The following is a 26,630-nucleotide window of genomic DNA, read 5'->3' on the forward strand; positions in this document are numbered from 1 at the left end:
CTTCACCAAGCAAAGATGGGCCACTAGGCTGGAGCCACTGGATCAAGAGAAGGAATGACAGGCAATTTAGCCTGCCAATTCAACGTCTATTTTCAGTTGCAGCTGTCTGTCAGTAGTGAAATGTGCAGAACAAAAGCAGACTCTCCCAAAGGCATCGGTCAAGAGAAACTCCAGTATAGGACTGGAGAGCAAAATCAAAGGGCACCCCTCACTGACACCAAACATTCCCCCCCCCCCTACGCTCCTCAGTCATTAGAGAATCCTGTGTGGCTCATTTCTTAACCCCTGAGCTAAAACTGCGTGATAGCTCAGTCCTTGGGTCTGCGTTCAGTGAGGAGATCAAACTGAACAAGGGAGAGGCGTGCTCTTCACCACGGTTTAAATACAGGCGATGGAGAACCGTCTTTTTTCAATGAAAGCTAGGGGGCGCTCAGTGATTGTGAGGACTTGGTGGTGAGAAAGGAATGCGCTCTGCACATGTTCAAAGAAAATGTTGGCGAGGGCCCGGGTGTATGAAAGCAAACCGTGGGCGTGTCCCTTCACGGTCGTGCCTGGGCACCTGGGCAGAGACATTCAGCAATGGCGGGTGGGGGTGCACGGCGACTCCCTCCAGACTCTCTGACCGGGATGTTGGGGGGGGGTGTCTTTCGTTCCGCAGGAAGCCGGGGCCTTCTCCAGTTTGGAGCCTCACAGATGACGAAAGCGGCCCGACCCGATCCGCAGGAAGCTCTATTGCAAGCGATGCACTTCCTCACAGGGTTGCCAGATCCAGGCTGCGAAACTTCTAGAGATGTGGGGTTGGAGCTTGGGGAGTACAGGGACCAATGGGGTACAGTGCCAAAGAACCTACCACCCTCCAAAGCATCCATCGCCCCCCCCCCCCCACACACACAAGGGCACTCATCTCTGTAGCCTGGAGGTGAGTTGTGATTCCGGGGAATCTTCAGGTCCCACCCGGAGGATGGCATCCCTATGTTCCTTACGGCCGTGCAGAGGACCGCGCCATGTCCCAGATGTTTCCAGGCGGCCCGGAGCTCCCACCGGGGCATGGGCCCATGCGCCTGACTGCAGAGAGAGGAGGCGTCCTCGTCCACTGTGGTCCAAACGAAGAAGACTGCAGATTTATACCCCGTCCTTCTGTCTGAATTGGAAACACCCTGTAAGGTGGGTGAGGCTGAGAGAGCTCTGACAGAAGCTGCCCTTTCAAGGACAACTCCTGCCGAAGCTATGGCTGACCCAAGGCCATGCCAGCAGCTGCAAGTGGAGGAGTAGGGTTGCCAAGTCCAATTCAAGAAATATCTGGGGACTTTGGGGGTGGAGCCAGGAGACTTTGGGGGTGGAGCCAAGATCAAGACTGCGACAAACATAATTGAACTCCAAAGGGAGTTCTGGCCGTCACATTTAAAGGGACGGCACCTCTTTTCAATGCCTTCCTTCCATAGGAAATAATGAAGGATAGGGGCACCTTCTTTTGGGGCTCATAGAATTGGACCCCCTGGTCCAATCTTTTTGAAACTTGGAGGGTATTTTGGGGAGAGGCACTAGATGCTATACTGAAAATTTGGTGCCTCTACCCCAAAAAACAGCCCCCCCAGAGCCCCAGATACCCGTGGATCAATTCTCCATGATTTTCTATGGGAATAAATTTCCATAGGGAATAACAGAGTTCCCAGCAGACATTTCCCTCCCCTCCCCCCGCTTTCTGACGACCCTGAAGCGGAGGGAGGGCCTCCAAACCGGGGGATCCCCTGCCCCCACCTGGGGATTGGCAACCCTATGGAGGAATGGGGAATCAAACCCGGTTCTCCCAGATAAGAGCCCGCACACTTAACCACTATGTCAAACTGGTTCTCCACCAAACGAGGTCCCGACCCCTCCCCCGCTCGCTCAGGCGGAGGGAGGGAGGGAGGGAAAGCGGGGGCGGGGTAGTGGCCCCCTCCCAGCCACGTGGCGTTTGTGTCTTTCCCGGGAAGCGGCGCCACGTGACCGGCGGCATCAGCTGATTCAACATGGCCGGGGCCGGAGCAGCCGCCGCCCGCCGAAGATAGGAGCCGCTTGCGGGCATCTTCGCCCCCTGAACACGTGCAGAGAGGCTTCCGCCAGCAAACCGGTGAGACATCGGGTCAGGCCGGGGGGGAGAAGCCTGGGGCTCAGGGGCCGCCTTGGCCAGCGCTTGGCACAGCTTTTCTGCCCGTTGCACTTTCATTCTAGGGCTCCAGGGGACTCTGTTCAAGTTGCCCCCTCCCAAAGCGCTCCTTTTAACTATACGGCCCCCCCTCCAAGGTTAGCCTCGCCAAAACTTGCTCGGCTTTCTCCTAAAGAAGTACCTGCACCTGGGCATACGCAGAGTGCTCTTCCCCAACCCCGCTGAGCCTTGAATCTCTGCTGCGGGTAGGGTTGCCAGCTCTGGGTTGGGAAATTCCTGGAGATTTGGGCGTGGAGCCCTGGGGAGAGCGGTGTTTGGGGAGGGCAGTAGCCTCAGCAGGGTAATGCCACAGAGTCCAACTGCCAAAGTAGCCATTTTTTTAAGAACTGTAATCAATTGTAATAGCGGGAGATCTCCAGGTGCTACCTGGAGTATGGCAATCCTAACTCTGGGCAAGGGGAAGCCTTTGCAAAGCACGGAGCAAGAGCATAGGGCACCTCTGAGTGTAAGCTAGCATGGTGCAGTCTTTGGGCTGGGATTGTTGCGGGCCCTAGGTTCAAACCCTGGCTCAGCTATGCAGCTTCCTGCGTGCCTTGGGTTTCTGTCAGCCTAACCTACCTCGCAGGGTGGTTGTGAAGATAAATTGGAGGAAGAGACCCCTATATGGTGCCCTGAGCTCTTTGAAGGGAAGGTGGGATAGAAATGAGATAAAACTACGTCCTGAAAAAGTGCTTGGTTTATATTGTTGCAGCTTCCCAAAGGTCATGTGCTCGGAGTCCATTCAGGGCTGCCAGAAGGGGTCAGCTTTTGACAGGAACACTTGTTTCTCCCCATAATTCTGACTCGGTTCTGACCAAACGCACTGGAACCCTCTTCCTGCTCATGAGGCTTAGAAGCTTAGAGGTTGGTTGCAAAAAAAGTCAAAAGTACTCTGGAGACTGTTTCCCAGGCACAGAGTTCGTGTGCTCCAGTAGCCCTGGCAATGTGGAATGGCGAGGTGAGCTGTAGGATGCTTGCTCAGATGCTGAGCAACTTTCTTTGTATAGGTCAGAGATCTTGCTTTGTTGCTTAAAAAGTCTGCAAGGAAGCAAACAAAAGTTTAAAACATTAAACCGCTTTTGAAGAATTTCTGCTTTTTATTAAAATAACTGACCAATCGTGACAGTAGTGAAGCAGCTAGGAATCAATAAAAAAAGGTAGTCCCCTGTGCAAGCACCAGTCGTTTCCGACTCTGGGGTGACGTCGCATCACAATGTTTTCATGGCAGACTTTTTAATGGGGTGGTTTGCCATTGCCTTCCTCAGTCATCTACACTTCCCCCCACAGCAAGCTATCCTTCCAAGATCATTTTACTGACCTTGGAAGGATAGAAGGCTGAGTCAACCTTGAGCTGGCTACCAGAACGCAACTTCCGCCGGGATCGAACTCAGGTTGTGAGCAGAGAGCTTGGACTGCAGTACTGCAGCTTTACCAGCTAATATTATAACACCATCCAAGGCTTGAGAGAATGCGTAATGTCTGAAGGAGGAGAATGTGCTGTTGTTTCAGAACCGACTCATGACAACCCCAGCCACGAGGTGCTTCAGGCAAGAGACATTCAAGGTTAGTTTGCTATTGCCTGCTTCTGTATAGCAACCCCAGTCTTCATTGTCAGTCTTCCTTCCCATTAGTTCTGGCAGCTGACCCTGCTTAGCTCCCAAACCCTGAGAAGCCTGGGCTAACTAGGATGCTATCCAGGGATGGAATTCTAGCAGGACCTTTGCATATCAGGCCACACACCACTGATGTAGCCAATCCTCCAAGAGCTTACAAAAAAGAGTCTTGTCAGCTCTTGGAGGATTGGCTACATCAGGGGTGTGTGGCCTAATATGCAAAGGAGCTCCTGCTAGAATTCCACCCCTGACGCTATCACATCTGAACTTGGTGCTGAAAAGGTAGTCTGTTAAGTGCCATCTGAATAAAGCGGGGGGCAGCCACAGAGAAGGCCCTTGCCCCAACCTCTACCTGCTTGAGATCAGAAGGCAGGGAAAGGGATGCATCTCCTCTGACTGTGTCCTTATTGACTTTCTGTGTTTTCTGCAGGGAATGATTTGAAGCCCTCTCCCCCCCCTCCACCATGGAGAGCCTCCTGGAGCATGTAGAGAAAGACCTGGGCATTGACCGCAGCCAGCTGGGGGCAGCCCCGGAAGGTGCTCACATCATCGCGTTGGTCCCCGCCAAGTGGCTGGCGAGCCTGAAGGAGCGAGGGGTGCTGCCCAGCCTGTGCCCACGTCCCGAGGGTCTCAGCGAGGCAGAAATCTGCACCTGCTTCCAGCACTCCGTGCAGAAGTTGCCCCCTGGCTGGACCAGGGTGGAGGTCCACAGTCTGAGGAAAGACCAGCTGCGCCACCCGCTGGCCACAACGCACGGCGCGCATAGCGATCTCAAGGGGCGGCCAGAGACCCTGCACAGGTTCATGCAAAACGTGGCTTCGCAGAACTACCGGAACCTGTGGGCCCGAGCCCATCACTTGTATGTGCGGCCCTACCGCCACGCCCACGACCCGCCCATCACCCCGGTCTTGGAGGTGCTTCGTGCTGCTCTTCAGAAACTCTATGGTTGTCCTCTAGTACAGGTGGGAAGGGGTGTGTCCTGCTCCTCTCCTGCCAAAGAGTGGGGCTCGCCCAGCAGGGAACGACAGCCGTGCCCAAGCGTCCTCCCTGCAGAAGTGATATTAGAGTCCTCGGAGATGCTCTACGTGCTCTTCCCGTATGTGCTGTACTCCCTACACGACATTGTCACCTTTAGCCCCGCCAAGCTCTCCAACAGCCACGCCAAGCTCCTCTTTATCCTCTTCCAGATTTTGCAAGCCATGCAAGCTTGCCACGGGGCTGGGCTGGCGTGCGGGGCCTTCTCTTTGCACGAAGTGGCTGTGGACGAAAAGCTGTGTGCTCAGCTCCGGGTTCGCCTGCAGGATTACGAGCAAACGCCAGAAGAGGAAGGGAAGGAAGCGGCAAGAGGCAGCACCGGCAGGAGCCTGGTGGTGGTGGAAAACAACCCTGCGGAGAAACCGGCAGCCCCCCTGGAGGGACTCGGGGGTCTCACGCTGGAGTGGGTGAACGGCCGGCTGAGCAACTTTGACTATCTCATGCATCTGAACCGCTTGGCGGGGCGGCGGGTGGGAGAGCCCAACTATCACCCCGTTCTCCCATGGGTGGTGGATTTCACCACCAAAAACGGCAGGTTCCGGGATCTGCGGAAGTCCAAGTTCCGCCTCAACAAGGGCGACAAGCAGCTCGACTTCACCTATGAGATGACCAAGCAGGCCTTCGTGGCTGGAGGGGGCCTGGGGGGAGAGCAGCCTCACGTCCCCCACCACATCTCGGACGTCCTTTCGGATATCACCTACTACGTGTACACAGCCCGGCGGACTCCCAAAGCCGTGCTCTGCTCCCACGTGAGGTCCCAGTGGGAGCCCAACGAGTACCCGGCCAATATGGAGCGCATGCAAGCCTGGACCCCGGACGAGTGCATCCCTGAATTCTACTCGGACCCCGCCATCTTCAAGTCCATCCACCCGGACATGGCGGACCTAGAAGTGCCGGCTTGGTGCGGCTCTTGTGAGGAATTTGTGGCGGCCCACCGGGCTCTGCTGGAGAGCTGGGAGGTGTCGCAGGACCTCCACCACTGGATCGACCTGACATTCGGCTACAAGCTGGCGGGGAAGGACGCCGTCCGGGAGAAGAACGTCTGCCTCCACCTGGTGGACAACCACACCCACCTGACCAGCTACGGGGTGGTGCAGCTCTTCCACCAGCCCCACCCCAGGCGCTTGGCGGGACCTCTGCTCCTTCCGGCTGAAGCTCCTCTGGCTGTGAAGCCGCTCATTCCCCTGGTGGAGGAGACCAGAGTTCTAGAGGACCTGAAGGACCAACTCACTGATGGGGTCGGCGGGCTTTTCTTGGAGGTGGAGCAAGGAGCCGAGGCCCTGGAGGCCATCCCTGTGGTGGGCAAAGGGGCGGAGCCGCTCGCTCCCGGTCTGCTTCCCGCACAGCCTGCTGGGAACCCTGCAGACGGCAAGCATCTCGGCCGGAGGAGCAAGGCCCCCGCGCAGGCGGAAGGAGCCGAGGAGAAGATTGTGCTCCCGGAGGGCTGCAGCGTGCTGCACGCCTTGGAGGAACTGGAGCGGCTGGACGCTTTCATCCTGAAGGGGTTGCACGGCAAACTGCCCGAGCCGGAGCAGCCCCTGCCCACGCCGCCGGCAGGGCTCTCGGCTCTGTTCCAAAGAGACATGCAAGCGCTGGGGGTCCTGGTGACCGAGATCATCTTTGCCTCCAAGCTGCGGGCCTGGAAGCCGGGCGCCTCGTTGCAGGAACGCTTCCAAGTGGCCCGGGGGCTTTGCCGCTATCACCCCAAGGAGATCCCAGCTCCGCTCCAGCATCTGCTTGAAACGCTGCTGAGGCTGAGTGTCCCGGATGGGCAGCTTTTAGAGGAGCCGGCAGGCTTGGGGAAGACCCCGTTGTTTGCTTACGAGCCTGTGCGGCAAGGCCTTCCGTCCCCGTGCCCGTCCCAGCTGCTGAGCCCTTACGGGGCCGTCCTGCCCTTCCCGCCCTATTTCCCAGCTCTGCACAAGTTCATCTTCACTTACTTGTCCGGGAAGGCAGAGGACGAGGGGCAAGGGCGGGAGCTGGTTTTCCAGCTGTGGCAACAGCTGGAAGGCGTGCTGCGGGACAACACCCCGGAAGGCTTGGAGATCTTGCCCTTTGTCCTGGCGCTGATGTCGGAAGAGAAGACGGCCGTCCACGCCGCCTGGTACCTCTTTGAGCCCATCGCCAAGGCCTTGGGCCCCAAGAACTCCCACAAGTACTTGCTGAAACTCCTGATCGCCGCCTATGAGAGTCCCCGGGGCCTCCACGGCCGCTTCTACCTGTACACCGACTGTTTCGTGGCTCAACTGATGACTCGCCTGGGCCTGCAGTTGTTCCTCTCCCACGTTCTGCCCCACATTCTGCAAGTCCTGGTGGGGGTGGAGGGCTCTGCCCCGGAGGATAACGGGGCTTTGTTGCTGGGAACGGCTGAGGACGACGAGAGCGGGGAGGGCAGCCCGGGGCCTGGCTCCTTCAGGGAGGAGATCAAAGCCGATGCAGACCGGGGCTCGGGGGCCCTGGAGCTGCTGGACTACATGTCCGGCGTCAGCTTGCACGACCAGGGTTACCTGCCAGAGAGCGAAGACTTCCAGAACGGGCTGTACGTGGCGGAGAGCCTGCACGAGCCGGAGTCCCTGAGCCTGGGCCACTTGAGCGATAAGAGCAGCGCCAGCGAGGTGTCCTTGGGGGAGGACCGGCCGGCTGCCGACGGGGAGTCCCTGAAGGACAAGGCCAGCCTGGAGTCACTGGACAGCAGCCAAGATCTGAAGCACAGTGAAGAAGAGGAGGAGCAGGGTCCGAGGGACAGGGAGGAAGAGCAGGAGGATGCTCCCTTGGTCCCGGAGGAGCTGCCGGGGTCTGTGGAAGCCGGCCCGGCAGAGGAAGAGGAGGAAGAGGAAGACGGGTCCGAGCAGGAGTTGCCTGACCACGATGGAGACAAGGAGCAGACCATCTTGCTAGGTGAGCTGCTCCCATCCCTTAGAGAAGGCTTCCTGCAGTACTAGAACCAAACCCTTCGCCCAGAGGTTCTTGCTCAGAAATGGGAATCCACCGCATTTGAAATTGAGGGACTCCGTTTTGCAAAGGTGGCCAAGTCTTGGGAATTCAGAACTGCAAAATATATATATATATATATACTGCTCAGTTGTTTTTTTTCAGAGCAGCACAATGCAGGCTGGAAGAGTCTCATATGGCAACTTGGGAAGGAGGGGCAGGTCAGGGAACCTCCTGTAGTCGCAGCTTGCCTGCAATTGAGGAAAGGGGGGGGGGGAGGACACCGCTAAGAGCCCATGGCAGGAATTGCAAGTTGTGAAGTCCTGCTCTGGATCAGTTTTCCTTTTTTTTTTTTTACAAAATCCCGAATCCAGCAGCATCAGTCTCCAGTTCCACGCCTATGCATGAAAGAAACAGGGGTGCTGGGCCCAGTTAGAGTTTGGGTTGGGAAATTCCCAGAGGTTTGGGGTGGGGGGTGAAAGGCAGGACCTCCACGGGATGCAATGCCGTAGAATCCAACCTCCAATCCCCTCCGGATTTTTTCCATGGGGAACCAGTCTCTATAGTCTGGGGATCAGGTATAATTCTGGGAGATCTCCAGGCCCCACCTGGAAAGATGAATAGAATACAATCCGAGAGAGGTCATTCTAATGGATAACACAAGAAAAAATGCAAGCTAGTGAACAATTTACTAAGAAGTATATAGAAACCAGTCCAAAGGTCCAAAACATGTATATTCAAGTCCCCAAGTAGTGTGGTGACAAGCCAATCCATTAATTCCTTGTTTCTTTCCAGTCTTCATCAGACCTGGGACCAATATTGATTCAATTATATAGATTCCTTACACAATTTTCAAAAAAGAGGGACGCAGAGCGTCTCCAGCAGCAATTTCACATCGGCTACAGCCCAGTATGTGGCTTCTTGCGCAAGATTGGCTTGTTGCCACACTACTTGGGGACTTGAATATACATGTTTTGGACATTTGGACTGGTTTCTATATACTTCTTAGTAAATTGGTCACTAGCTTGCATTTTTTGTTGTGTTACCCACCTGGAAGATGGCAGCCGTAGGCCCAGGCTGCTGCAGCCCCTGGAGGCCTTGCTGGTTTATCGTGGCTGCTTTGCCAAGATGCAGGTCGCCACTGAGCTTTGCCTGGCGATGGAAACTGGCGTCAGCTCAGGAGCCGTGGCCCTCTCTGCTGCTCTTCCATACTGACTAGTTTGACCTGCCCTTTTCCTTATGAGGGATCCTTCACGTTGAGGAGTTGGTGTGAGTCAGGATGACAGCCCGGGAGGGGTGGGGGAGCATTAGGCTAAGGGCGTGGCTGGGGCGCAGGGCGGCTCACCTCCTTTCCCTTTCTCGGCTCCAAGACACAGCCTGCAAGACAGTGAGGTGGCTCTCTGCCAAGCTGGGCCCCACCACGACTTGCCACTACGTCGCCAGGAACCTCCTCCGGCTGCTGATCTCTTGCTATGCGGGTAAGGTTTCCGGGGCAGGTTAGGGAGGACCGTGGGGCAGGAGGTTGTGAGTGCCACTGCTCTGTCATTCCCCAGCTGGGCTCTTTTATCAGCTTCAGGAGGGGATTGAGTAAACATCTGGAGCAGAGGTCCCTCAGTGGCTATGAGCTGCAAAGTACAGATGGGAAAGTGATCAAAGTACAGAGCCGCAAAGTGATGCTCTGTATTCTTGGTGCTTGGCGGGGTGGCAACAGTGGGACAGCTTCTGGAGTTCTGGCCCCACTGGTGGACCTACTGATAGCAACTGAGTTTTGGCCACTGTGTAACACAGAGTGTTGGACGGGATGGGCTGCTTGTCTGATCCAACATGGCTCCTCTGATGTCCTTATGTCTGGGGCAGTGATGCTCGGTATTCTTGGTGCTGGAGGGTCAAGAGTGGGAGGGCTTCTGGAGTTCTGGCCCCACTGGTGGACCGCCTAATGGCACTTGGTTTGGGCCACTGTGTGACACAAAGTGTTGGACTTGAATGGGCCACTGGCCTGATCCAACATGGCTTCTTTTATGTTCTCGTGTTCTCTTTCTCTCTGGCAGGTCCCCACAGACAGCAGTTTGTGGCTGGCACGGAAGGGAACAGCCTTCTGAGTACTGGAAGCATTTACCAGAAGAGACCGGTGCTGGGGGACGTTGTGTCTAAGCCGGTGCTGGCTTGTCTGATGCATATAGCGTACCTGTACGGAGAGCCTGTCCTCACCTACCTCTACCTCCCGTATCTCAGCTACCTGGTCAGTATCCGCAGCCAACAGTGAGTGAAGAGACATCGGTCCCCATCTTGGCCTCCTGCTCAGCCCCTTGCCTTTTCTCTGGGCCTGTGATATGCAAATGGCCGTTAGACTTCTGGGGCCATTCTCGGGCAGCCCCTGCCCCTTGCTGCAGGAATTGTTCTGTGCACACCAAAAAGAACCTTGTTGTCAGTTTGTTAAAAAGCAAAATTCCAAAAAAGACTGCAAGAGCTATCTAGGATGTAGGTGGCTACTGCCAGGGGAGTGCTCAGTAGCCCAAAGGGAAGGAGGGAGCTTTTCAGGAGCAAAGGAAGCATTGAATACAAATTAAAAGCAGAGGGTTTGGCTGCCCAGAATGGGGGCTTGATGGTTTTTTTGTAAGACGCAAAGCATGTTTCCAACTCTAAGCTGCAGAATCTTGTGAGCAAAAAGTCTGCTTTGTGAGCTGCTGGCATTAAAGTTGAGAACTACTGCATAAATTATTGTGCTCTGGGGTCATCCTTCCTGAGCTAAGACAAAAAGGTCTGAGCTGGAGGCTAAAAATCTGTGAGCCAGCTCATGCTAACTCAGCTTAGAGGGAACACTGCTAGTAGGTAGTCTCTGCCCAGAGGGCTGCCTGTACCCTCTGTCAAGCATGGGGGTTCAATGACAAGTCGAAGTTGATACAAAGACTACATTTATTGATAGACTGATACTTCCTGTGTAACAGATTCTTGAGAGTAATACTGCATATACATTGATACAATACTTTTAAGGCTTACTTCAAAAGGATTCCAAAGGATGGGGGTGTGGGGTAGCTCTTACACATAAACTATCATAAATGTCTACATTCTCACAGTGTTATCAGGACTCTGTCCTTGCTTTCCCCAGATGTCTCACACTCCCTACCGGGAATGTATGGGAAGGTGCTGATTACTGATTCTCAAGTTAGTTTCATTTCTCACTACTTCTATTATTTAGGCAATAAAGCAAGAAGGGGGGAGGGAAAGAATAACAAAGCTAGCGAAGCTGGGTCCTCCGTGATACTTCGCAGACCAGGGTTAGGCAGGACCCTATAACAATCAATTATCAATGGAATTTCACCATGCTTGACACCCTCTCCTGTACAGCGCCTTGCACATTCCGCAGGCAAAATTACTGCTGAGTAGCATTTAGTGCCCTTTGTATGAGGGCAGCTGTTTCCCCCGTTGTGTGCCTGAGGTGGCCAGATGAGGACTTTCATTTCCTCCTGTTGAAGTTCCTCTGCAGCTTCTGTTGAAGGTGACGCTGGCTCATGTTCAACTGGAGAGCTGTGTTTGGGTTTCTGGCTGAAGTTATGAGGGGCTGGGCTGCTGCCTTCTGTGCTTTCTGCACTGTTGATACACCAGAACCGCAGGAGCACATTGTCTTTCTCCTCCCCGCCCCCCGCCCGCCCCAAAGTTGGTGATCTAGAGAGAGGAAATGGCCCCGTACCATGTGGTGGAAAGAAGCATTCTGGGAAGGAGTAGAGTGAATCAATGGCAATGATGTTCAAATGACACCAGTGAGTTTAGGAATCAGGATATGGAATGTTGCTTTTTTAAAAAGTCCTTATTCCCCTTTCTTTGCTTTACTGCATCTCTAAAAATAGAAACAAGAAAACACAGAGTGAGCTGAAGAACATGGCCATGTCAGTGGTGGGGGGTGGGGGTGGAGGAAAGTGGCTGTCTATAGAATTTGTCCTGCAAGTTCCACGGTTGAAGGGCAGGGAAGAAAGCCCTGTGATGCTGAATGGAAGAGGCCAGAAGAGATGTTGATCTCTCATCTGATTGGCTTTCTAAATTTTGGCTCCCAGGAAGTCCTTGCAGCTCTCGTATACAGCTTCCAGGCTTCTCAAGATGCACTGTCGTTTTGTGTTCTGGAGATATGATAGGCCAGGGGGGGCCAAACTTGCCTAACGTAAGAGCCACGTAGAATAAATGTCAGATGTCTGAGAGAAGGAAGGAAGATGGGGGGAAGGGAGAGGTGGGAAGAAAGCAACTTTAAATTCATTTCCCAAGCCACCAGCTGGCTTGGCTTGGAGAAGTGATTTAAATGCTTTCTCCAAGTCAGCTGATGGGGAAGAGGGGACTTTGAGAGCCACCCAATATATGTGAAAGAGCCACATGTGGCTCCCGAGCCACAATTTGGCCACCCCTGTGATAGGCCTCGGGTTGGCTAACTGCAAGGCACACAAGTTTCTCTTGCCACCTGTGCCTGCTTCCCCACTGGCTGTGCTCTCAAGTGATTTTCACCAGACCCCTGTGTGCTATGGCCTGGCTTTTCATTTCTGTCTATAACATCATTTTGTGGTAGGCAAGGGCACAAATTTGGGGTGTCCCTCTTCCCTCCAGGTGACCCCTAGCATTGGGGCGGGTGCTGGCCGGCTCAACAGCCGCAAAGAAGCTGGTCTCCTGGCTGCTGTGACGCTGACCCAGAAGATCGTCGTCTACCTCTCAGACACCACCCTGATGGACATCCTACCCAAAATCAGCCAGGAAATCCTGCTGCCTGTTCTCGGCTTCCTCACTTCGCCAACCATCAGGTGAGTCTCGGTGAGGGTGCTGACAAACTGCAGCAAACATAACAGCAATCCCATAGGGCAGGGGTGGCCAACGGTAGCTCTCCAGATGTTTTTTTGCCTACAACTCCCATCAGCCCCAGCCAGTATGGCCAATGGCTGGGGCTGATGGGAGTTGTAGGCAAAAAACGTCTGGAGAGCTGCCGTTGGCCACCCCTGCCATAGGGTGTTCAAGGCAAGAGGTGAGCAGAGGCGGCTTACCATTGCCTTCCTCTGCAGAGTCTTCCTTGGCGGTGTCCCGTCTTAAGTAGTGACCCTGCTTTAATTCCCTGGCTCTTGATGAGCCCAGGCTAAGCTTGTACGACCCCAGAACGGGCGCAGTGAAAGCAGGTCGTGGGTTTCCCAGAAAAACTAGGATAAGGATATTGTCCAGAAACCTTTATGGAATATTTGGGAGGGACGGTGGCTCAGTGGTAGAGCATCTGCTTGGGAAGCAGAAGGTCCCAGGTTCAATCCCTGGCATCTCCAAAAAAGGGTCCAGGCAAGTAGGTGTGAAAAACCTCAGCTTGAGACCCTGGAGGGCCGCTGCCAGTCTGAGAAGACAATACTGACTTTGATGGACCAAAGGTCTGATTCAGTATGAGGCAGCTTCATATTAGGGGAGGGACAGTGGATCAGTGGTAGAGCATCTGCTTGGTAAGCAGAAGGTCCCAGGTTCAATCCCTGGCATCTCCAAAAAAGGGTCCAGGCAAATAGGTGTGAAAAACCTCAGCTTGAGACCCTGGAGGGCCGCTGCCAGTCTGAGAAGACAATACTGACTTTGATGGACCAAAGGTCTGGTTCAGTATAAGGCAGCTTCATATTCTCCTTGCCTTGCATAGAGTGTGATCTGATTTTAGCACACTTACTTGTTTAGCGAAGGAAGTTTTTAAAGTATGCCATGTTAATTTTCACCTGGAAAAAGTTATATAAATCGGGTCTGGTTCAAACACAAAGTGTATTGTTTGTGTTTTTAGAAATCGTTTCAACGTTTGATAGTTGTAGATCCACTATATTTCTGTTTTGTTGTGTGTTTATGCTATGTTGTAAAATTAACTGAAAATGGAAAAAAAAATTTTTTATACAGCCCAGTTCAAACAAATGCAAAGCTATATTTGGAAATGATCTGCATTGGGATAGAATGATACTTGTAAAAACTCAAGACAATAAAACATGCACTCCTCATATATTGTTTGAATTAAACACACGCACTCTAACCTCCGGAGGTTAGAGGTTAGAGCCTTGCAGGACCTCGCCCAGTTCCGCAAGACTTGTAAGACAACATTGTTCTGCCTAGACTTTGACTGAATTTAAACAATATATGGGAAGTGCATATTTTATTGCCTTGAGTTTTTTACAAGTAACTGTGCGTGTCCTGGAAACTGCTGTCACTTTAGCACACCCAAAGAGCTGTGAATGATACGGCATGGGTGTGGGTGTCCACTTATCTTTTAACAGAATTTAACTGTCTTCTATGGAGTTCTTTGGGGCGCTTCAGTTTCTCTGTCAGTGCTGATACCGCCTCACTTGCATTACACATTAGCTCAGTATCAAACCAAATGCGATAACATCTCCTCCATCATGTCCAGGAGGGCAGACTTACACGTAAGAATTTTGGTTTGCTTTTGATTTGAAATCAGCTGAATTCCTAACTTGATTTGTCATTTGGGCTACCTGTGGCTTTATTCCCCCATCCCACCATTCCCGAGTAAATAAAACACTCTACTCTTTTACACTGTTCCTAGAGATAACTGTGTGAAAAGCATTAACTACAACATTAAAACTTCTCAAGCCTGCCTCATATGGCCCTATACGGCTGAGGACCTGCTTACCTTGGGGACCGTCTCTCCCCACATGTTCCCCAGAGAGTACTCAGATCTGGAACACAAGATCTACTATTGATCCCTGGGCCGAGGGAGGCAAGACTAAAATCCACCAGAGAGAGGGCCTTCTCGATCGCTGCCCCCTGTTGGTGAAACCAATTACCAGAGGAGGGTTAGAGCCTTGCGGGACCTCGCCCAGTTCCACAAGGCTTTTAAGACAACATTATTCCAGCCAGCTTTCGGCTGAATTCCTGATATAATAATAAAAGGATACCTAAGAGCGCTCTGAGCCACGTAGTGGAGAGAAAGCTGCAGTACTGCAGTCCTAAACTCTGCTCATGACCTGAGTTCGATCCCCAGTGGAATCTGGGTTTTCAGGTAGCCGGCTTGAGGTTGACTCAACCTTCCATCCTTCCGAGGTCAGTAAAATGAGTACCCAGCTTGCTGGGGGGAAAGCGTAGACGACTGGGGAAGGCAGTGGCAAACCACCCCGTAAAAAGCCTGCTGTGAAAACGTGAAAGCAACGTCACCCGAGTCGGAAATGACTGGTGCTTGCACAGGGGACCTTTCCTTTCTCAAGAGCACTGAATGCCATTGGACAAAACCAAACTATTTTCTGTTATATTACTGAATGTTGTGTTATTTTAAATATATAATGAATGTTTCATTGTGATTTTATTTCTGTGAGCTGCCCCGAGCCCGCTTTGGCAGGGAGGGCAGGATATGAATCTAATAAATCAAATCCTATAGTATTGGGAATGGTCAGTTGTTAATTTTATGAAACAATGAGCTTTTAGAAATGAAATGTTTGCCTTTGGAGGGGGCACTGGAAAAATTAAAAAAAAAATTCCAGTTTGGAAAATGTTTTGCTTCACATCTCTGAGTGGATGTCAGTGCAAAGATAGAGGCAGGATACCCACAACATTTCCTTGCTTCAGTTTCCCTAGTGGGGTCCAGGCCCGGCTCGTCTTGTGCATCAAGGGCATCAGCCTCGTGGCGCTAGTGGCTTTGCGGATCGGGTCAGAAATGGTGCAGCAACACCTGAGCAGCACCCTCCGGATGTTCTTTGAGGCGTTCTCGTTGCCGCTGGCGGAGCAGGTATGTTGGCTGCGGCGGAGCACGGGGCGGGCTCTGCTCTTTCCACGGCGCGGCTGACGCTTGTTAACCATCGAGGCTCTAAGGCGCAAGAAAAAGGTTCTTTCGGTGCAGGCCTCATTTCAGGTTTTCAGGAGCCTACGGAGAGAGCAGTTTAACATGTGGAATTCACTGCCACGGGAGGTGGTGGCGCCTACAAGCATAGCCGGCTTCAAGAGGGGATTGGATAAACATATGGAGCAGAGGTCCATCAGTGGCTGTTAGCCACAGTATTGTTGGAACTCTCTGTCTGGGGCAGTGATGCTCTGTATTCTTGGTGCTTGGGTGCGGGGGGGGGGGCACAGTGGAAGGGCTTCTAGCTCCACTGGTGGACCTCCTGATGGCACCTGGGTTTTTTGCCCACTGTGTGACACAGAGTGTTGGACTGGATGGGCCATTGGCCTGATCCAAAATGGCTTCTCTTATGTTCTTATGAGTGCCCGGAGAACTGTCCCATGCCTACTAGACCCCCCTTCTTATCCCCCACCCACCTGCCCCCACGTTTGGGCATCTTTTTTTTAAATTGCATGTGTAGTGTGTGTGTGCACGCACACATGTGCCTGGCAGTCATGGCTGACTTTTGGCGACCCCTATTGAGGCTGGGAGGCAAGGATGCTCAGAGAGGTGGCTCGCTGCTTACTGCTGCCTCCCAGTCCTGGTATTCCTTGGAGGTCTCCCATCCAAGCACTTGCCAGGGTCTGCCCTGCTTAGTTCCGAGATCTGACAAGAGCGGGCTTGCCTGGGCTATCCAGGTCAGGGTGCTTCTGCATCTTTCTCTTGCCTCCTTGTGGGCTCCCCCACCTGCTGCAGTCACAGTTGCTCCCACTGACTGCACAGCCTTTTCCTGATGGGGCTGGTTCAGGTGCAGCTAGGAGTGCCCCTGCCATGGCCACTGGGGTGTTGATGCTTTGTGACTGTTGCTGAAGGCAGGTGGAGCCCTCTCTCCCAGAGGACGATTCCTGCTGGCTTCGGATGTTTGTGGTTGACTGGCTGGTTTCCTGCCCAGGGTCTGCCCACAGAGCTGGCTATGGGCCAATCAGGTCTGCTTCCCCATGAGCCGTCAGCTCTGGAGGAGCTGCAGAAGGTCTTCGACCCCGAGATGGCTTACTCCACCTTCGTGCCCTTCTCTTGCTTGCTAGGTAAGGTGTGACTGCTTCTTCTTTACTGGCTCACTGTCCCATCTCCCTCTCATGACACACATACCAACTCCAGGCTACTGTGTGGGTTTGAACGTGGGTGGAGAAAATGTCCAATATGGTCCTGGGTAGGACTATGCCACTTGCAGGCAATTGATGGTGGTTTTCTCTGGGTGCTTCTGGGAGCTTGCTGAGAAGGCCCTGAGAAACAGGCTGGGGCCTCCTCAGTCGTTTTCATTCTCCTAGTTTAGCTGCCTTGGCATGGTGAGAACCTCAAGTTCAGGTGATCAGGGTTGCCCTGGGTAGGACTAAACCACTGCAAGGGGAGTGGGAGAGCCAGTTTGGTGTAGTGGTTAAGTGCGCGGACGCTTATCTAGGAGAACCGGGTTTGATTCCCCACTCCTCCACTTGCACCTGCTGGAATGGCCTTGGGTTAGCCCTAGGTCTCACAGAGTTGTCCTTGAAAGGGCAGCTTCTGTCAGAGCCCTCTCAGCCCCACCCACCTCACAGGGCTTCTGTTGTGGGGGAAGGAGATAAAGGAGATTGTAAGTCGCTCTGAGACTGATTCAGAGCGAAGGGCGGGGTATAAATCTGCAGTCGTCGTCTTCTTCTCTAGAAGGTTGCTGATGAGGTCCTGAGAAACAGGCCGAGACCTCTTCAGCTGTCTTCACTCTTTTGACCTAGCGGTGTAGCACTCGAGCCCCATAAGCGTGGGCAGCCTGGTTTGCCCTGAACAGAATGAAGCCACTGGGGCTGGCTTTCTTGGGGTGCTTCTGGGAGTTTGCCGAGAAGACCATGAGAAATAAACTGATGCCTCCTCAGCTGTCTTCAATGTCTTGGCGTAGCAAGAATCCCCACGCTTGGGTGGTCTGGATCATCAGAGCTGCTCTGTACAACTGGTACAAATGAGAGGTGATACGGCCGCCACCTTCAAGTACTTGAAGGACTGTCACGTAGAGGATGGGACTGAGTTGTGTTCTGTTGCCCCAGAAGGTTGACGGTCGGGGACAAAGGGTGGCGATTGGGGAGGAACTGTCCCGGAGACACACGCTTGACTGCGGGGTGCCTCAAGGGGCGGTGCTCTCCCCGATGTTATTTAACATCTACATGCGCCCCCTTGCCCAGATTGCCCGAAGGTACGGGCTCGGGTGTCATCAATATGCTGATGACACCCAGCTCTATCTGCTTATGGACGGCCGGCCTGCCTGCGCCCCAGAAAATCTGGACCGAGCGTTACAGGCAGTGGCTAGGTGGTTTAGGCTGAGCGGGCTGAAGCTGAATCCGGCGAAGACAGAGGTCCTGTGCCTGGGTCGCTGCGGCCCGGGAAGGGAAATCCCCCTGCCAGTTTTTGACGGCGCGCCGCTAACAGCGTCGGGCAGGGTCAAGAGCCTGGGGGTGCTGTTGGAGCCTTCACTGACAATGGAGGCCCAGATAGCAGCCACTGCCAAGTCCGCGTTTTTTCACCTTAGGCGGGCGAAGCAGTTGGCCCCCTTCCTGGAACGTGACGACCTGGCAACAGTGATTCATGCTACGGTCACCTCGAGGTTAGACTACTGTAATGCCCTCTACATGGGGCTACCCTTTTGCCGGACCCGGAAACTGCAGTTGGTGCAGAACGCTGCTGCCCGGCTGTTATTAGGGCTCCCAAGATGGGAGCACATTCGGCCGGGGCTCCGGGATCTGCACTGGCTGCCGGTAATATTCCGAGTCCGGTACAAGGTGTTGGTCATTACCTTTAAAGCCCTATATGGCCTAGGACCTGTCTACCTTAGGGACCGTCTTTCCCCACACGTTCCCCAGAGAGTACTACGCTCGGGTTCACAAAACCTGTTGGTAGTCCCCGGGCCAAAGGAGGCCCGTCTAAAATCCACCAGGGATCGGGCCTTCTCAATAACGGCACCTTATTGGTGGAACCAGCTGCCGGAGGAGGTGCGGGCCCTGCGGGACCTAGGGCAGTTCCGCAGGGCCTGTAAGACAGCCCTCTTCCGGCAGGCCTATAATACTGACTGACAAGGAAATCTTTTGGATGGAACGAAATGCATCTGTAGACCGCCGGTTTTATCTATCTTGTTTTTATTAATTTATGGTTTTAATTCTACTTGTAAGTGTTTTAAATTGTAGTATTAAATTATTATGTTGTAAGCCGCCCTGAGACACTTCGGTGTGAAGGGCGGGGTATAAATTCCAATATAAATAAATAAATAATAAATAAGGTTGGGCCAGAACCAACGGGTTGAAATTAAGTCAAAAGAGTTTTCGACTAAACATTAGGAAGAACTTCTGAACAGCAGTGGAACAGGCTTCCTGGGGAGGTGGTGGGCTCTCCTTTGAAGGTTTTCAAGCAGAGGCTAGATGGGCCATCTGACAGCGATGCTGACTCTGTGAACTTAGGCAGATCATGGGAAGGAGGGCAGGAAGGGTTGCATCAGTGCTTAGTTCTCCTGGCCCTTTCTTACACACCCAGGGGAATGCTGATTGCTGCTTTGGGGTCAGGAAGCAATTTTCTCCAGACCGGTTTGGCCAGGGATCCTGGAGGTCTTTTGCTGTCCTCTGGGCATGGAGCAGGGCCCACTGTGTGTGTGAGATATTTGTAAATTTCCTGAAAGGGGTTGGATTAGATGGCTCTGGAGGTCCCTTCCAACTCTATGATTCTGTGGTTCTCTCCTGCTGGCCAGGGGATGTTATCCACGCCATCGTCCCGAATCATGAGTTGATTGGCCATCTGGCAAGTCAGTACCTGGCGAGCCTTCCGTCCAGCGAGGAGCCTGTGCCCGGCGTGACTTCTCTGGAGCGCAGCACCCTGGGCGCGGACCCCTTCTCCAGCCCTTGCGAGGACACTCACTCGGGCACCTTCGGGAGCGTCTTGGTGGGCAACCGCATCCAGATCCCCGTGGAAGCCCAGCAGGAGGTCTCGGGCAGCCCCAGCAGCTTCTGCCTCGCCGCGGGGGGCAAGGAGGAGAGCGCCCTGAAGCAGGAGCTGCCCCGCAGCGCCCACCTGCTGTGCGGCAACTGGCTGGCCTACTGGCAGTACGAGATCGGGGTGAGCCAGCACGACGCCCGCTTCCACTTCCACCAGATCAAGCTGCAGAGCTTTGTGGGCCACCTGGGGGCCATCAAGTGCATGGCCCCGCTGAGCGGCGAGGACTTCTTCTTGAGCGGCAGCAAAGACAAGACGGTCTGCCTCTGGCCTCTCTACAACCGGGGCGACGGCACCCACGAGGTCAGCCCCCGCCTGACCTATGCCCAGCACAGGAAGTCTGTCTTCTACGTTGGCATGCTGGATGCTCCGCAGTACGCTGTCAGTTGTGACAGCACTATCCATATCTGGGACCCCTTCACAGGTAAGTCCACGGAGAGGAGATGGGAGGGGGGTTCACCTGTACTCCAAAGGAGGGAGCCAATCCCCTTTCCCTGAGAGCCAGTTTGGTGTGGTGGTTAAGTGTGTGGACTCTTATCTGGAAGAACCGAGTTTGATTCCCCACTCCTCCACTTGCACCTGCTGGAATGGCCTTGGGTTAGCCATAGCTCTCGTAGGAGTTGTCCTTGAAAGAGAGCCCTCTCAGCCCCAGCTACCTCACAGGGTGTCTGTTGTGCGGGAGGAAGATTGTGAGCTGCTCTGAGACTCTGAAATTCAGAATGGAGGGCGGGATATAAATCCAATATCATCTTCTTCCCTGGGGAGGATGGGGTCTCTGCCAGTGTTCCCTCTAAGCTGAGTTAGCATGAGCTAGCTCACAGATTTTTAGCCTCCAGCTCACAGATTTTTGTCTTAGCTCAGGAAGGAGGGCCCCAGAGCCAACTAATTTATGCAGTAGCTCACAAACTTTAATGCCAGTAGCTCACAAAGTAGAATTTTTGCTCATCTGCAGCTTAGAGGGAACATCGGTCTTTGTGAGAGCCAGCAGTGGTGTAGTGATTAAGAGCGGCAGACTCTAAACTGGAGAACTGGGTTTCATTCCTCACTCCTCCTCCCCATGCAGCTGGCTGGGTGACCTTGGGTGAGTCATAGTTGTCTCCGAGCTGTTCCGATCCAGTTTGGTGTAGTGGTTAAGTGTGCGGACTCTTATCTGGGAGAACTGGGTTTGATTCCCCACTCCTCCGCTTGCACCTGCTGGAATGGCCTTGGGTCAGCCATAGCTCTGGCAGAGGTTGTCCTTGAAAGGACAGCTGCTGTGAGAGTCCTCTCATCCCCACCCACCTCACAGGGTGTCTGTTGTGGGGGGAGAAGATACAGGAGATTGTAAGCCGCTCTGAGTCTCTGATTCAGAGAGAAGGGTGGGGTATAAATCTGCAGTCTTCTTCTGGGCCATCAGGCCGACACAAGTGGGAAACGGAGCGCTGGCCAAACTGGACTCCTGGTGGAATTGAGTGGGGTCGCTCTTACACGTGTCCAGCTTGCAATCACACTCAGCGTAACCAGGGATGGGTGGGGTCTCCATGCTTTTTGCAGGCAAGCTCATCCACGCCTTTGAGGCACCAGACAGCAAAGTGCCCATCACAGCCGTGAGCACCATGCCACCCCCCTACAGCAGCATCGGCATGGCCAGCGCCGATTCAGTCTTGCGTTTCATCGACCACCGGAAACCAGGATTGCAGGTACTGGCCTGTTGCTCCCTGCTGGCCTGGGCTTGATCTGCCCTGGGGCTTGAGGTCTCCCTTAGCCATGACCGTGAACCCTTTCCCACCTTCATCATCTGCAGCACGAATTCCGGCTGGCCACGGGGGCAAACGCTGGCCTCATCCGTTGCCTGGCTGTCAGTCCCAGTGGGCGGAGCATTGTGGCCGGCTTCTCTTCGGGCTTTATGGTCCTGCTGGACACCAGGACGGGCCTCATCCTGCGGGGGTGGCCAGCGCATGAGGGAGACATCTTGCAGATTAAGGTAAGAGCTGGGGCAGGAGCTTGTGGATTATCCCCCTGTACCTTTTTCATGGGTAGGGTTGCCAATCCCCAGGTGGGGGCAGAGGATCCCCCAGTTTGGAGACCCTCCTCCCATTTCAGGGTCATCAGAAAGCAAGGGGGGGGGAGGGAAATGTCTGCTGGGCACTCCATTATTCGCTATGGAGATCGATTCCCATAAGGTATAATGGAGAACTGATCTGGGGGCGATTGTTTGTTTTTAGGTAGAGGCACCAAATTTTCAACATAGCATCCGGTGCCTCTCCCCAAAATACCCTCCAAGTTTCAAAAGGATTGGACCAGGGGGTCCATTTCTATGAGCCCCCAAAAAAGGCACTCCTGTCCTTCATTTCCAATGGAGGGGAGGCATTTAAAAGGTGTGCAGTCCCTTTAAATGTGATGGCCAGAATTCCCTTTGGAATTCAGTCATGCTTGTCACACCCTTTCTCCTGGCTCCACCCCCAAAGTTGTCAGATATTTCTTGAATTGGACCTGGCAAACCTATTCATGGGTGGGGGTCACGAGGCTTCAACCTGCCTCAAAATGAATTGGGCCTACTGATGACAAAAGAAGAAGAAGATGATATTGGATTTATATCCCACCCTCCACTCTGAAGGGTCTCAGAGCGGCTCACAATCTCCTTTACCTTCCTCCCCCACAACAGAGGTGGGTGGGGCTGGAGAGGGCTCTCACAGCTGCTGCCCTTTCAAGGACAACCTCTGCCAGAGCTATGGCTGACCCAAGGCCATTCCAGCAGGTGCAAGTGGAGGAGTGGGGAATCAAACCCGGTTCTTCCAGATAAGAGTCCGCACACTTAACCACTACACCAAACTGGCTCTCCCCACAAGTGCAGGAGTTGTGCAGTTCTGGGATGAGGCCATCCAGCTTCATGGTTTGCTGCGTGATCTGGCACTGCAGGTTGGTTCTGGGATGGAGAAGCTGTTTCCCCGCAGCTCTGAGATCTGCTCTCTTCCTCCCTCCCCTGCCCAACAAACAGCTCCTGGCATTTTGAGCTTCCTGCACAGATGGGAATCCAGGCTAAGGCTGTGGTGTTGCGATGAGGAAGCATCACCAGCCATAGGAGATGGAGGCAGCGCTGAGCACAGAGACCAGGGTGAAGGCCCGCTCTTGGGCCTGGGAGATCGCAGGGCCATCCCTTTGGGGGCTTGTGCCATGCCCCTGTAGTTGCTCAGAGAAGCCACTGCAAACTCCAGCTTCTTCCATGCAGAAATTCGTAGCTTTTGTGGTGTAATGGGGTGGGATTGCACTCAGAATTTGCCACAGCCGTCAGTCAGCTTTAAAAAAAAGTTGCCTCAAAAGGAGACACGCCCGACACAGGCACAGGCCCCACACGTGCTCAGAGAAGTGTTCCGACTGCTCCTGCACGTGTGGGGTGCATGCATGGTGTGCCCTGGCCATTCAGACGGCTCGGAAAAGTGCCATGCGGGCACTTCAGTGATTTGCCAGGAAGTACCGGTGGCAGTGTCCCCTCTAAGCTGAGTTAGTGTGAGCTAGCTCACAGATTTTTAGCCTTTCGCTGACACCCTTTTGTCTTAGCTCTGGAAAAATGGGCCCAGAGCACACTAATTTATGCCGTAGCTCACAAAGTAGAATTTTTGCTCACAAGATGCTGCAGCTTGGAGGGAACATTGACCGGTGGCTGTTCAAAGCATGTACGAGGTATCATAGAATGAGGTAGGGACGGGAGCAGCAGGGCGGGGACTAGATGTGTCTGTGTGAACATGCCTGTTTGATCTGGAGGGGGGAGATGGCTGTGGCAGGCCAAATCGCTCGTCTGATTGCACCCAGAAAAAAATCTGAAGAAACAAGAGCCCAGTAAAGTCTCAAAAGCCTAGGCAGCCCAGCTGTCCTGCGTCACAAAGCACACGGAAGATGCAGTACTTCATAACTTGTGATGCTTTTCTCTAAGTAAGCCCATGGAGGAGGGGAGGACCCAAGCCCTTGTGCAAGGGTGAGAGGGAGGGGCCAGCCTGGACTTTCCCCACCCCATGCTGGCCAGCTGCCCTGCCTCTCTTCTTTGGGCCCTCTTCTAATGAATAACCCTCCTGTTTGTCTGCTCCAGGAAGCCACAAGGCGCTGCGTCCTTCACCCAGCGCCAGTCAAACACAAGCTGCTAACATTTCCGCCCTCAGCTTGGAGGCTCAGAGCAAGGCCCTGCGTCCCGGCTAGCTTCCACGGAGGCTGGAGGGGGGCACTCCCTTCCCACCCCTTGACTCGGTGACTGACCAGTGAGAACTGGCAGCCACTTCGGTGTGGGGTTAAAGCCATGGCTTCTCGAGCCCTTCCAACTGCTGGGTTAGGCAGGCCCCTCCTGTGCAGGAGTGACCAGAATCCTTTGGCTTATTTGGACTTTGCCCCCCATTCTGTTAGGGGGCTGGTCAAGGCCGGTACAGAAGATCTGTGTGAGTTAACCCTGCACGTTGGGCCTTCATGTTTGCCAGAGCCTGTTTAGGTCCTGGATTCTCTGTTGGGAAGGGAATAATAGAGAAGAAGGACTTGGGCTTGGTGGGGAGTTGCTTTTTCTCACTGCTGAGTAACCACAACTAGCCCCCAGGCAACTGGGATTTGAGACAGGGTATCTTTTCCTTTTGTTTTGGAAAGCAGTCAGTGTCCCTGCATCTGGGCTGGAAGAGGTCAGTCCTGATTCAGCGATCCCAAATGTGGTGGCTTTGGTCCCCACCAGTGTACAACGCGAACACACCTTATACTGCATCAGACCCGTCGTCCATCAGTGTCGGTCTTGTCCACTTACACTGGCAATGGCTCTCCAGGGTCTCAGGCAGAGGTTCTTCACGTGACCTGCTGCCTGGTCCTTTCAACTGGAGATGCTGAGGATTGAACCCAGGAACTTCTGCATGCAAAGCAGAGGCTCTTCCTCTGAGCCATGGCCCTTCCCCTTTCCTAGCACTCATTTGCTTCTCCCCTACCCCAAACAGAGCCTGGTTTTCCTGTACCTGATTGGAGCAGAAGGTGCTTCAGAAGATGGAGATCTCTGGTCCAGAAAACATCTAGGTGTCTCCAACCTAGTGGAACTCTCTGCCAAAGGACGTCCTTCAGTTCTGCAGGGCTTATAAGGCAGAGATGTTCCACCACACCTATGGTTGAAGACAGCAATGTTTTAATCAGTTTTTAATCGGCCTGGCTTTTTCTGTTCCCTCTCCCTCGAGGTAAGGGAATTTGATTTTAGATGCCATCTGAAATGCTTCTAGTAATCGTTTTTAACTATTTTATATTGGATTACAAAGCCCCGTGGTGCAGAGTGGTAAGCTGCAGGGTTGCAATACCTGAGTTCGATCCCGGCAGAAGCTGGGTTCAGGTAGCCAGATCAAGGTTGACTCAGCCTTCCATCCTTCTGAGGTGGGTAAAACGAGTTCCCAGCTTGCTGCGGGGGGAAGTGTAGATGACTGGGGAAGGCAATGGGAAACCACCCCGTAAAAAGTCTGCCGTGAAAACGTCCTGATGTGACATCACCCCATGGGTTGGTAACGACTCGGTGCTTGCACAGGGGACTACTTTTACCTTTTTACTGTTGTAATTTTGAATGTTGTACACGGCCCTGAGCCCCAAGTTTGGGGGAGGGCAGTTTAGAAATTGAATAATGCTATTAAAAACATCAACAACAATAATGCCAACAGACATCAAAGGTGAGTGCCCACTTGGGAGCAGCTGCTTGACCGTCTCTTCCCAGCATTTTGTGATTGGCAGCCCTTTTGTGGTGACCTCCTCATCTCAGCAGTGCCCCACAAGGTCTGTGTCGGCCAACGGTAGCTTCCTCTTCCTTCCCCTCCAGGCCACAGAGGGCAACACGCTGATCAGCTCTTCCTCCGACCACTCGCTGACCGTCTGGAAGGAGCTGGAACAGAAACCACTGCAGACTTACAAGTCCGTCTCCGAGCCGATTCACGCCTTCGACCTCTACGGCAATGAGGTGGTGGCCGGCACCGTGGCAAACAAGATCGGCGTCTACTCGCTCCAGGAGTCCTTGCCCCCGAGCGTCACCAAGCTAAGCTCCGAGAACTTCCGAGGCACCTTAACCAGCCTAGCTGTCCTCCCCACCAAGTGCCATCTCCTGCTGGGCTCGGACAACGGGACGGTTCGCCTCCTGGCGTAGCCCTTCTCCGCTGGGCATCCGGGATGGATTTCCTTTTGAGGACTGTAGCGGAGCCTGTGGCCAACGGAGCGCCCCCTCCAACATGCGAGGGGAGGGAACAAAAGATCTTACTGAATCATTCTTTCTGTTCTCTAGAGCCTCTTAGAACAATGGAACCCATTCCTAGCAAGAGAGCTGCTGGGCAGCCAGTGGGCGGAACCCTCCCATCACCTCACGTGCCTAACTTTCTTTGGGAACAAGGAGTCTTTCCCAAAGAAAACCCTCTGAAGAGGGGCCTGTAATTGCTTCCCCTTCCCCCCGCCATGTAGCATTTCCACTTCCTCAGATCTGTTTGGGGGGGGGGGAGTGAATGTTTCCTCTGCTTCCCTTCAGTTGTTATATTCTTGGCTGCCCCCTCTCCTGAAGCGGGGCCAACTGGAAAAACTGAAACAGGAGTTGAACTTGTCTTGCCAAGGTTGGTAGTGTGAGTAGGCCTCGGTACCCGAAAGGTGAACTTGGGGTGGCCGGAGGGAAGGGAAAGGTGAGTTGTTGCGGTCCTAGAAATAGCAGAGCACTCTCTCGCCACGCTGCCCTGGCCTATGCGCCTTCCCCATGGAAAATGCTGGAGCGAGGCCTGGACTAAGCCGTAGAAACCCCTTTGTACAGAAGGACCAGCTCTTACTGGCCTGTCCAGCAGGGCTTCAGAGAGAGGCCCTTGGCACCCGACGGCCAAGTCGTCGTTCTCCAGTGGGCTGGACTTTCCACCCACCCACCCACCCACTCACACACAACAGTGGTCCAACTCTGTTTTGCCACTTAGAAAACTGGTGTTCCACTGAGAGGCTGGAGCGGCGGCGGCAATGTAAGCGCTTGCTTTCATCCTTTGCCTGGGGTGGGGAAAGGGACAGCCCCTGGGTGGCTGATTAATTGCAATAGATTGTATAAATATTCTAATAAACACTTTGGAGCTGA

The 26,630-nt window shown here is 53.7% G+C and overlaps 1 protein-coding gene across 1 annotated transcript; it reads left to right on the forward strand.

Annotated features, from left to right (window-relative positions):
- The first annotated feature begins 1,996 nt into the window (after positions 1-1,996).
- On the forward strand, positions 1,997-26,630 carry WDR81 (WD repeat domain 81). Its single transcript, XM_060258775.1, has 11 exons — positions 1,997-2,110; positions 4,229-7,731; positions 9,135-9,242; positions 9,813-10,003; positions 12,352-12,542; positions 15,319-15,478; positions 16,521-16,653; positions 19,326-19,991; positions 21,101-21,246; positions 21,351-21,530; positions 25,359-26,630. The coding sequence occupies exons 2-11, from the start codon at positions 4,263-4,265 to the stop codon at positions 25,677-25,679; spliced, it is 5,565 nt and encodes a 1,854-aa protein (XP_060114758.1). The 5' UTR covers positions 1,997-2,110; positions 4,229-4,262; the 3' UTR covers positions 25,680-26,630.

Source organism: Heteronotia binoei, chromosome 18, assembly GCF_032191835.1.
Source record: "Heteronotia binoei isolate CCM8104 ecotype False Entrance Well chromosome 18, APGP_CSIRO_Hbin_v1, whole genome shotgun sequence".
In the NCBI taxonomy this organism is placed as follows: domain Eukaryota; kingdom Metazoa; phylum Chordata; class Lepidosauria; order Squamata; family Gekkonidae; genus Heteronotia; species Heteronotia binoei.

What these genes read in the sequence shown, in the direction of transcription:
- WDR81 (XM_060258775.1), top strand. Translation starts at nt 4,263, where the DNA reads ATGGAGAGCCTCCTGGAGCATGTAGAGAAAGACCTGGGCATTGACCGC. An exon ending in GGAGCAGACCATCTTGCTAG is followed by an intron (nt 7,732 to 9,134) that starts GTGAGCTGCTCC and finishes CTCGGCTCCAAG; the next exon opens with ACACAGCCTGCAAGACAGTG. An exon ending in GCTGATCTCTTGCTATGCGG is followed by an intron (nt 9,243 to 9,812) that starts GTAAGGTTTCCG and finishes TCTCTCTGGCAG; the next exon opens with GTCCCCACAGACAGCAGTTT.